The 12,742-nt window shown below is 29.3% G+C and overlaps 1 protein-coding gene across 1 annotated transcript in view; it reads left to right on the forward strand.

The window, feature by feature from the left end:
* LOC113375876 (transferrin-like) overlaps positions 1 to 6,861 on the forward strand; it is a 32,328-nt gene extending 25,467 nt beyond the window's left edge. The window contains exons 3-10 of the mRNA XM_026615824.1: positions 1,424 to 1,568; positions 1,773 to 1,917; positions 1,988 to 2,145; positions 2,920 to 2,978; positions 3,482 to 3,679; positions 3,756 to 4,079; positions 6,162 to 6,226; positions 6,782 to 6,861. Of these exons, the coding sequence (XP_026471609.1) occupies positions 1,424 to 1,568; positions 1,773 to 1,917; positions 1,988 to 2,145; positions 2,920 to 2,978; positions 3,482 to 3,679; positions 3,756 to 4,079; positions 6,162 to 6,226; positions 6,782 to 6,861 (1,174 nt within the window). The remainder of the gene's footprint in view (positions 1 to 1,423; positions 1,569 to 1,772; positions 1,918 to 1,987; positions 2,146 to 2,919; positions 2,979 to 3,481; positions 3,680 to 3,755; positions 4,080 to 6,161; positions 6,227 to 6,781) is intronic.
* Positions 6,862 to 12,742: the final 5,881 nt, after the last annotated feature.

Consider the following 12,742-nt stretch of genomic DNA (forward strand, 5'->3'; position numbering starts at 1 on the left):
CCGCCGAATGGTATTTTTTTAAATTTTCAAGAGAAATACGCTCCTCGCCCAATTTAATAAGCACTAATTCCCAATGCTAACAACTTTTCTATAATTTTCGAAAATATCGGCAATTTGGCTATGGGTCTGTAGTTTGCTGCTGGTTCACGATTTCTCATTGGCAAGTTCTGCCATTTCGAAGATGCGGGGCAAAAAATGACAAAAATAGAAATTCGGTTTTTGAGCGGACGGAGTGTCCGAATTGAATTATTCAAAAAACATTTTACTCATATTAGCGAAATGAAGAATTAGCCAATTTTTGAGAAGGCTGAAATAATGGTTCAGCGGTTGTGAAGAACCAGAAAAAAGTTATGAAAATAACACTTGTTGGTGAAAAATGATCATGGATTATACGCACATCAAATTATCAGATTCTTTATAAGAATATTAATAATAAGTACAAATTTTGTTAACAATTCTTTGCAAAAAACCTCTAAATTTTTACACATACTGCTCCTTCGGGAAGTTTGTAATAAGTTATCCCTGGTAGATAATTTCTAATAATGAAATAATAAAATATTGATGGATCAACAGTCGGCTTACTTTCTACAAAAATACGAGATAAGGAGGAATATTTGAAGTATTGTAATGGCTCTGACACAATTAAATATTCCGGAATCGGATTCCAAAAAATCCTAAAACTGATGTGAAACAAAACCTTCTGCAAGTGTGAGTGTTTGTAAGAACTGTGGCAGAATTTACCATGTGAGTTACGCCATAAGGAAATTCATTGTTAGAAATTTGATGAATTGTTATGAATTTGAACATACATACATACATACACACATACACATTTTGAAGTGTTGAAGTTCTACAATTTTTTTTCTGAAATCAATTATTTTGTTGAAACAAGCAGAAAGTTTTTTGAATAAATCAAATCGCACGCTTAGTTTTCTCAAAAACTACCATTTTTCACATATTTAGCTCTGTATCTTCAAAATGGCTGGACCTGCCTTTGTCAAAAACTAATCACCTCTTTTCCTAATCATTACAAATTGAATGTTTTTTAGATCATTCAAATTGGATACTCCATTCTCTCAAAAACTCGATTTCTATTTTCTGCACTCCTTGCTCCGTAACTCCGTAACGGTTGGACCTGCCTTTGCCAAAAACTAATCAACATATCTCCCCATTAATAGAAATCGAGTGTTTTTTTAACCATTTAAATCGGTTGATCCGTGCGCCCGAAAACGTGGAGGAAAAATGCGGACATACAAAACACACACACACATCAAATGTTCAGAAACCTTCGAAACGTCGAGAAATGCAAAAATTTTCATTTTAGATTTTCGGCCCATTACTATAACTACCCTACGGGAACTATTAATAATGTTTTCTTATTTTTCCTGTAATAATTACAAAAATTCTAATCTATTATTTTTAGTTTTCATAATTTACCATTTGAATACGAAGTAGTTGCAGTGGTTAACAACGATGCAAGAATTAGCACCGTTCAAGATTTGAAAGGCAGCAGGCTATGCCACCCTGGACATGGATATGAAGCAGATTGGAATGATATATTAGCTAATGTAAGTACTTTCTAAAATAAAAACAAAAAAAAATATTAGCAGCAAAATTAAAAAATTATTATAAGCATTTATTTATTATGTTATCAACATATCAGAAATATTGAATCCGAGCATCAACATTATTTTGTATTGTTTATTCATGATCTATCATTGCTTTGTCTGTTAATATTTATTTTAAAGTAAAACTGTTGTTTATTATTTCAGTATTTTGAAAATAGTTTAGTACAAAGGCAATGTGATCCTTCATTATCCCTCGCCGAAAATAGGATAAAATCGTCATCCATGTTCTTCAGTTCTGCATGCAAGGCAGGACCTTGGGTGACGGATATTGTGGAAGACAGAGAACTGAGTATGATGAATTTAATACTTGTAATTAATAATTTTGAATATATTATCTAGATTTATTAAACTTATTTAAGAAAAACGATATCCGTCCTTATGTTCGCTGTGCTACAGCCCGAGCGCTTGTTCAGCAGGTGATAAATTTTGGGGACGCCGAGGTCCACTGTTTTGTTTGACAGATGGTCAAGGAGAAGTGGCCTGGGTCAGATTGGATGATGTACAGAGTCATTTTGGGGTATGGCGACAAAATACAATAACACTATAAAACTAGTGGTGCATGGCATTGTGCAAATCGCTGGAACTTTCCGTACCGTAATTAAACATTCGAGTAATCAAAATAATCAATAATCAATACAAATTATTGAATAATTAAAAACAAGTGTATTCTATAAACATATGTGTATGTTTACAAGAAATTTATCTTTTTTTTATTTTGATTTTTTTTGAAAATGGTGAAAAGTTTAAAAATTTAATTTTCTTAATAATTTTGGAATTTTTTCGAAATTTTGAAAATTTTTTAATCGTACATTTTTTTGGATTTTTTTAAAAAATCGATTATTTTTGAGAATGTGCAAGTTTGTGAAAATATTCGTTTTTTTTGAAAGTTTTGCTTTTTTTGAAAATTTCGAAGGATTCTGAAATTTTTGTTGAAAATCGTTTAATAAATTTTTTTTTTTAATTTGTCAATACTTTGTTTTTTTTTTTTAAATATGAAAAATTTCAAATTTTGAATTTTTAAAACAAATTTTGATTTTTTTTTCACATCGTGTACATATAAGCATAATATTTCTTTAATTATTCTAATTAGATGATCTGTTCTCTCAAAAATTGCATGACCATCTTTACACCTATTGCACTTCACAGGAAACGGTTAGACGAGCCTTTCACAAAAACGACTCGCGGTCAATACGAATCGAATGTTTTTACAATCATTCAAATTGGTTTCTTTATACTGTCGCTTTGTCTGGTAATATTTATTTTAAAGTAAAACTGTTGTTTATTATTTCAGTATTTTAAAAATAGTTTAGTACAAAGGCAATGCGATCCTTCATTATCCCTCGCAAATAAGTGAACCTTAAAATTAGAAATTTTGGTACGGAACTCAAAAAAAATTACACAAAATGTGTACATATTATTGAAATCTCTATAAATTTTCTGATAATTTTATGTGTGCATATATCGAATGATATTTTTTTTTGGATTTTCGCAACCGCTGGGACTGCCATTCGAATCAGGCGCTCTGTTCTCTCAAAAAGTGAAATATCATCTTTGGTGCTTTTTGCTCCGTATCTTCGAAACGGCTAGACTTGTCTTTGTCAAAAACTAATTAGCACGTGTCCTCATCAGTAAGAACCGAATGTGTTTTGAATCATTCAAATCGGTTGATTTTTTTGCGATTACTATAACTTATCCTACGGGAAGTGTAATAATAATGTAGGTAATTAAATTCTTGATTGTATCAATATCAATATGCTTTCCACTTTTTTGAGTCATTAAGATGTATTCCTTAGTGTTTACTATTTAGTCAGATGTTTTTTTTCACCTATTCCTAAGATCGAACTTTTTTTCAGATCGATATCTATTTGTACAAGCAGTACCATAGCATTAGCAAAATGTACATGGATGCAAGAATCAGCAGCAGTCCAAGGTGTTGAACCAGACGTTCAATGTATCAGAAAGATGAATGATACAGAGTGCGTTCGTGCTGTTGCATATGGAGAAGTAGATGTTACAATAGTGCAGCAAGAGGATAGATTTGAAGCTGAAAGGTATTGTTTTCAAAACCAGGATTTTTATATTTAATCTCATAATTGTTTAGATAAAATGCATCACGTTTACATTTAGGTTAGGTTTACAACCGATTTTATTCGAGTACCCGCTAGAAGCTAAACATTTTTATCGTTCAGCTTTTGTGGTAAGGTCGACCTCTGATATTCACAGCATTTCTGGCTTGAAGAACAAAAGGGTTTGCTTTGCATCAAACAAAGGATCAGCTTGGTTTTCTGCACTAGACGAATTGAGAAATCAAAGTATGATTCAAAACGCTGATAATTGCAATGAAAAAGATTTGTTGAGAAACTTTTTCTCCGAACTTTGTATACCTGGTAGCAAGGACAACAAATTGTGCGGCGCGCATCAAGAATATATAGGAGAGGAAGGGGCTTTCAGGTAAAATTTACTTTTTTCTATAAAATTTGACTTGAAAATGCCTGTCCACTTCTACATTAAAAAAATTGAGATATGTGGGTATGTGTAGTATGCAGGTTTGGATACAATTTTTCTTCTACGATTTCTAGAACTAGTATGCTTTTAGTACGCATTGAATATTTTTTTCAAGTCGGTTGTTCCTTTTCGTTGATAATACCGAGGGTATTTGTTTGGATCATTTTGAGTGAACTTTAAATATTACAAATCTTGTTATGGAACCCATAGAAATGGAAACAATATATGTACTTCTTATACAATCAATAAATTCAAATTGGTGCTCTCGAAATCGTCGATGAATCGTCGAATCAGTACACAAAACCCATGTGTCAATGAAAACTTTATTCGAATATACATACATACAACGCACACACACACACGTTATATATATATATATATATATATATATATATTAAAATTTTAAAATTAGAAGCAAACATATTTTTCCAAAAGCAATTACTTTGTTGAAACAAGCAGAAAGTTCTTTGAATTTTTCAAATCGGACGCTTAATTCTCCTAAAAACTGCCATTTATTGCACATTTAGCTCTGTATCTTCGAAATGGCTGGATCTGCCTTTGCTAAAAACTAATCACCTCTTCTCCCAATCATTACAAATTGAATGTTTTTTAGATAATTCAAATCGGATGCTCCGTTCTCTCAAAAACTCGATTTCTATTTTCTGCAATCTTTGCTTTTTATTTCCGAAACTGCTGGACCTGCCTTTGCCAAAAACTAATCAACATATCTCCCTATCAATAGGAATCGAATGTTTTTGAACCATTCGAATCGGTTGATCCGTGCGCCCGAAAACGTGAACGAAAAAATGCGGACACACAAAACACACACACACATTCATTTTTTCTGAGGTATGCCAGAATGTTCAGAAACCTTCAAAACGTCGAGAAATGCCAAAAATTTCATTTTCGGTTTTTGGCTCATTACTATAACTACCCACGGGAAGTTAATAATTGATATAGTGTTGTATTGATATATATTTTTTATGTTAAATTTTACTTTGATGATGAGACAAGTAATGTACTTGAAACGCATGGAAAATTTAAAAGCAAAATTATTCTTCCATCTATTTCTTGGACTTTTCAGCTTTTATCTATTGGATCTTCGATTTCTGAGAATTCGTGGAATTAATAAATTATTGAATATATATATACATAACTAGTGTTGCATGCACGATGCTATGGCGAGTTGCTGATACGTCCCGTCCTGTAATTTTAAGTTTTTTAAAAACTTTTGAAATTTTTGAAAATTCTTTTTTATAGTAATTGCGCTGCTTAGCTGTTTTAGAGACGAAATATCGAAGCGCGTAACCGCCGCGTCAGATTCTAACGGTTAAATGTAATAAATCTTGGTACGGAACTCTTAGAAGTATAAGCAAAATTTGTACTTATTAATGAAATCTCTATAAAATATCTGATAATTTGATGTGCATATGTCTAATGATTTATTTTGACCGCCAAATAGCATTTTTTTACTTTTTTTATTGGATCTCCGAAACCGCTGGCTAAAAATTTAATAACTTCTTCATTTTGTCAATACAAGTAAGATGTTATTTGAATCATTAAAATCAATATCATTTTTGGCACATTTTCCGCGAATTTCGAAACGGTGGGACCTGTCTTGGCCAAAAACCAATCGGAACATCTCATTATTAATAGGAATAGAATGTTTTTTGAATCATTCAATTGAGTTTATTTGTGTTCTCGAAGTCATGGACGAAAAATTGTATCCGCACATACATCTAGTTTTTTTAAGGTATGCCAAGATAATCAGAAAGCTTTGAAACGCAAAGATACATAAAATTTTTTATTTTTGATTTTTTTGGGATTATTATAACTTTCTCTACGGGAAGTTAATAAATATATTTTTATTATTTATCATTTTGCTTTTATTTTTTTGTGGATGTATCGAAACTTTAATGAATTACTTTTTGTTGGTGTGATTTTAAATTAAAATTGTACGTCATTGCACTAAAGCGTCAAAGTACGACTACAAATGTATGCAAAACAATTAAAAGCTTTTTCTTGCAGATGTTTAGCAGAAGGTAAGGCCGATGTTGCAGTTATGGGCCTGGGGACGGTTGAAGAATACACAGGTACGTCAAATTCAATTTAAAGTTAAAAATAAAAATTCAAAAAAAATACACCTTTACATTCTTACATTAAATCAATGTTTGGTTTAGAAATGTAAACATGACGTAATTATCTTAATTTGCAATTCAAGATTGAATCACTGAACGCATATGATGCTCAAGTGTAAGTTTTGTCTCATTAAAATTTATCTTACAGGAAGACCTATCACATGGGGACAAAGGTATCCTTAAACTTTAGCATTCAGTCTTGAGAATATTAACTCATCTAGACTTTAATACGAATAAAATTTTACTTTGATAGAACTACGGAAAATAGTAGTAAATTAAAATTATTTAAAATATTATTGGAAAATCAGAAATCCATGGATATAACAAAACTTATGCACATTTCACCACCATGTTGCTAAAAATTTTCTTTTTTGTGAATATTTTTAAGTTGGCGGAGTTAATTTTCCGTTAAAATTTTGTGGTAACAAAAATTTCATGATATTCCGCAAATTATACACCACTATGCATTAGGATGAAATACTGACTAATTGTATTCCCCATATCTTTCAGATGGCTCAAGCAATGAAAAATGGGCAAGATATTTGAAATCGTCCGATTTCCGATCGCTGTGCCGACATGCTCCTCGATAGATTCCGGTGGATGAAGAACAAGATTTGTGCAGCAAGCTGATAATACTTTCTATTGTTCAATTTATCTGTGATTAATTATAATTTAAGATTTTTTGTAAAAAACTACATTTTAGTAAAGAACAAGATTTGTGCAGCAAGCTTGATAATACTTTTCTATTGTTCAATTTATCTGTGATTAATTATAATTTAAGATTTTTTGTAAAAACTACATTTTAGTAAACATATATTTATTAATTTTCTTTTTGTTATTAATCAATATAATCATAATAATGATATGCTTGACATTGAAAGCAATAAGGCGATTTTTTGAGAAACCTTTCCGCTATTTCTGTTGCTCTAGTATAAACAATGTTATTTGTAATGTGAATAAGCAAATCGAAAAATCGTTGAATGGTTCAAATTTTAAGAAATTAGAAAAAGATCAATCCTCCGACACGACTGACTATTAGAGGCTTGCTCCGTCAGAGGTTTGCATCGGAGTGAAATATTGTTCCCGTGTACGCTATGCTCTTGCTTTTTTTACAAATTATTTTTATCGATTTAAAAACATATTTTTACATCAAATAAAATTTTTACGTAAACACATTGATAATAATTTATGTTTTCAAATTGATATTTTCCAATCGAATAAATCCGGTTATAAAAACACATGGATAATATTCTTTGCTTTAAAATTTATATTTTCGAATCGAATAAAACTTGTTTGAAAACACTTGGATGATAGTCGATGTTTTCAAGTCGAATAAACTTGATATTTTCAAATCGAATAAATTTTGTTATAAAAACACATAGATAATATGTCCATATTTTTGAACTGATATTTTCAAATAGAATAAAACTTTTTATACAAACACATGAATAATAGTCCATACTTTCAGATTAATATTTTCATATCGAATAAAACCTTTTATAAAACACATGGATAATATTCTATGTTTTAAAATTGATATTTTCAAACTAAATAGAACTTTTTAGAAAATCTAATGGCTAATAAATAGTCCATGTTATGAAATTGAATAAAACTTATTATGGGTTTGTTCGAAGTGCAGTCACCGACAGTCCACAACCAAAAGTTACAGGAGTTTAACGATTAAAAATAAATAATTGAATAACTGTTTCATATATTTGATGAAAATAAACATAAAAAAACTTATTTATTATATTTTTGATCTATTATTATATTAAACAATAAAACTAAAAAAATATAAATAATAAATAATATAATTTAATTAAAACTAGTAGTATTAGATCAATATTAAACTGCGCAAACAAACATAAAAAACAAAACAAATTATACTAAACACATCTGAAAAAATGCTCAGCTGTTTGTGAAGGTTTGGTCGCGTTTGATGTAAACCGTCCTCTCAAATAGTTGGAAACTTGATATTTTCAAATCGAATAAATTTTGTTATAAAAAACCATAGATAATATGTCCATATTTTTGAACTGATATTTTCAAATAGAATAAAACTTTTTATACAAACACATGAATAATAGTCCATACTTTCAGATTAATATTTTCATATCGAATAAAACCTTTTATAAAACACATGGATAATATTCTATGTTTTAAAATTGATATTTTCAAACTAAATAGAACTTTTTAGAAAATCTAATGGCTAATAAATAGTCCATGTTATGAAATTGAATAAAACTTAGTATGGGTTTGTTCGAAGTGCAGTCACCGACAGTCCACAACCAAAAGTTACAGGAGTTTAACGATTAAAAATAAATAATTGAATAACTGTTTCATATATTTGATGAAAATAAACATAAAAAAACTTATTTATTATATTTTTGATCTATTATTATATTAAACAATAAAACTAAAAAAATATAAATAATAAATAATATAATTTAATTAAAACTAGTAGTATTAGATCAATATTAAACTGCGCAAACAAACATAAAAAACAAAACAAATTATACTAAACACATCTGAAAAAATGCTCAGCTGTTTGTGAAGGTTTGGTCGCGTTTGATGTAAACCGTCCTCTCAAATAGTTGGAAACTGTCATGAGATGGCGCATGCGCAGTGTAACAAATCACAATGAGTTTGTAAGAGTTGTGGATCGTCACAAACTGCCACTCCGAACACACCCTATATTGCCTAGGTTAGGATGATCACGGTCATTTTTATATAAATCTCAATGGTGACGTCATAGATAAAGAATAAGGGTGGCGTTGTATATGAAATAATTCAATATAAGTAGTACAAATAGATGAACCTGATAAATTTGAATAAATGAAATGAGGACAAAATATATGCGTATAAAATATATTTTCATCAAAATATAAATAAAAATGTTTTTGTGATTTTCATTGCCATGGTTACCGTTGCTTGCATGGAATTTTCAATTAAATCAATACGAATAACAATAATATTTACTTACACTTCATAGCTACTAATGATAAGTAATTATTTACACCGTACCTAATTATTTATTTCAAATAGTGATATAATAAATAATAATATTAATTAATATATAATTGTTACATTTTGATTAATGAAACAAATACCATTTTTCTTTAAGTTTTATTCATGTTTCGATCGTGCTACCCTGTCATTTTTAACCATACCCTTTTCTTCCGCTAGCTCATTACAACTTTCATCAGGGTATCATCATAAACAATCTTATACACGGTGAAATACTAGTCATTCTGCCAGTTATTATTAAACACAATAAGATGGCGCCAAACATAAATGCATTTGGCATTGATGCATACAGCACGCTTCAAAATACAGCAAGGGTGACTATGAAATAACGACCTAACAGCTGTTTCATTGCATTTAGTATTATCCAGAGTGTCAACTCAACTTTTGCAAACATGCCTCGAGATCGGTTGGAGCAGAATGTGATTGAGTCGTCTCATCTGGACTTTTTTGGGTCCCGTACATCGGGAGATAATGGTATGGCCTCAATATTTGTGTCGACTAGCGTGAGACCGTCGATTTTGGTCGACCGGGTCTCCAGTCGACTAGTGATCACGACAGATTTCAAAGTCTTCGTCGATCTCAGAGTTTGATTGATTTTTGACATAAAATCTTGGTTTATTTGAAAAGTTTGAACCAACTTTATACAAGTTTTTACTAACTTTGTTATTTTCTCCATTTATTTATAACTCTCGCTGTGCTGTACTGATGATAAGTTATATATATTTTACAACTCATAACGCACGCTGTGCAGTACTGCCGTACAATAATGAAATGAAAGGAATTTCATTAATAATGAAATGAATTTTTATTGCTTCTACTAATTTTTCAAAATCGAGAAATCGAGCGTTATGGGGACAATCGCGTACGGGACGCCCTTGTGTGGAGATATCCTCTTTTTTTTTTGCATACGAGCAACGATACGGATCTGACTAACATTTTCCTAGCTGTACTGCACGTCGTGTGCTATTGATGAACTGAAACTTTCCATAGAAACAGTAAGCATGGCAACGGTTACCACCGCAAAATAATTTTACTGACAATTTTATATTAACGGTTACCATGACAACGGTTGCCAAGCAACAAAAGGAATTTAGTTATTAATTTCACAGACAGTACTGCACAGCGTGCGTTATGAGTTGTAAAAAATGTACAACTTATCATCAGTACACCACAGCGAAAGTTATAAATGGAAAAAAATAACATAAAATTAGTAAAAACTTGTATAAAGTCGGTTCAAACTTTTTAAATAAACCAACAAATTATATCAAACGGTAAGCATGGCAACGGTTGCCACCGCAAAATAATTTTACTGAAAATTTTATATTAACGGTTACCATGACAAATTTTTTTTATGTGACATCCCAAATTTTTTTTATGTGACATCTGACGCATATGTCATAAACATTCAATAATAATTAATCTGCAGTTCAAACAAGAAAACGTTTTTAACAGTTCAATTGAGTTTAAATTTAAAGACTGTAGTCCAAAGATTTTCGAACTGAAAAATTGAAAATTATGAATCGAAAATACTTGTTATAAAATCAAAGACTTCACAAATTTTCAAACTGAAATATTTAAATTTATGAATCGAATCACGTTTGTATAAAACTAAAGACTGTCGATAGATTTTCAAGCTGAAAAATTAAAAAAAAAATGATTTGATTTTTTCTACTGGATAGCCATGTTTCAAATCGAATAAAACTTGTTATAAAAGCTTATAGATAATAATAGTCCATGATTTCAATTTAATATTTTCCAATCGAATAAAACTCATGGATAATATTCCATGGGTTCCATTGCTTCTTTCAATTCTCTATTGATTTAAAACATGAGCTATATATATGTCAAATATGAGCCTTATTAAAATTTACAAATATAAAATATGAGCCTTTTTAAAATTTACAAATTTTCCATATAAATTTTACATATAAAATATGAGCCTTTTCAATATAAATTTTCCATATAAATTTTACATATAAAATATGAGTCTTTTCAATATAAAATTTTACATATAAAATATGAGCCTTTTAAAAATTTACAAATTTTTATCAATTTAAAAACAAGAACTTTTTGTTTTTTTAATCTCTATCAAAAAAAAACTCTGTACTGTGCTCTAGGCTTTTTACAAGTTTTAATTTATTTAAAAACATGTTTTTTTTTGCCAAAAAATATTAATATTTTTTAATTTATTAGTTTTATAGTTTAACTATAATTTGCCCTATATAATTTTCAACTAATAATTGACAAACTTGCTAATCTGAAACATTATTTATAAATTTATTTAAAATATAAAATTTATGATATTAGTACGATAAGGCAAACTTTTGTGAACTTATTCAAGTTCACATTTTATCTAAAATGAAAAACTATCTTCAAGTAAAACTATAAAATTTTATGTCAAATTCCACACAAATAGCACAATTATGTAAAAAAGTACCGCACATGAATATTTTCATTTGGAATATCGCATTGCGTTTAGACATTATTAGTTTCCTGTATCCAAGGCGACGTTTTCCTGAAATAGAATAAAAAAAATTATACCATTTTTAATTTAAATAATAAAAAACTTCAAGAAGGATTTTTCGATTTGTTCATATGTCAATATCTGAATTATAATGTCCTAATATAGTTAAAAATGGGGTACGGTGAATGCAATGTCAATTCTTTTCACAAATATAAACAGTAATTTATATAAATATTATTTGAATTAGATTTCTGACAAAACACATATTTTTAATACATTTACTATGTTTAGAATACATTTAATTAATTTGAATTTATTTTGATTTTATTTAATTAACGCAATTATGCAATTATGCATTATGTTAAAACTAATCAATGTCAATTGGGCTTTTTATATTCTATTCTATAATCTACTCTGTGTATAAAACTTCTATATTATACATGCGACATCATTCACCTGAGCTGAAAATCAACCCGATTTCTAGTTGCTTATGATTTTTCATGTATCGCTATTATAACGTAGCTAATTTCATCAATTACAATCATACTACACACACATATATATTTACATATATTCAATTATTTTATGTTAAAATTATAACAATATTTTGAATGAATATTATAAAAAATTTTTAATTAACAATTATAAATAGCCAAAGATAAAAAAATAATAATAATCGCGAAACCAGCATCCAGCTTCGTATTCATTGCACAAAATTTTCGATCATTTTTTGCTCTGACGTAGCAATAATCTCCAACAACGTGGACATTACAGCTGCCACTAAAAAAGTCTAAAAATTCCTATTATCATTGGAATTCTCGTACCACAAATGATATATTAATATCAAAACCGACAAATCGCAACACATTATTTTTTCATTGAGAAAGCACAATAGTCCTCCTCAATAAGTCAATCATTCCGAATTGCAGCAGTGTAAAATATTTAGGCATGCACCTGGACTCCAAATTAAATTGGAAAAA

Source organism: Ctenocephalides felis, unplaced genomic scaffold (assembly GCF_003426905.1).
Source record: "Ctenocephalides felis isolate EL2017-DRISC unplaced genomic scaffold, ASM342690v1 CF-g0.4_SCAFFOLD_01886, whole genome shotgun sequence".
Classification (NCBI taxonomy): domain Eukaryota; kingdom Metazoa; phylum Arthropoda; class Insecta; order Siphonaptera; family Pulicidae; genus Ctenocephalides; species Ctenocephalides felis.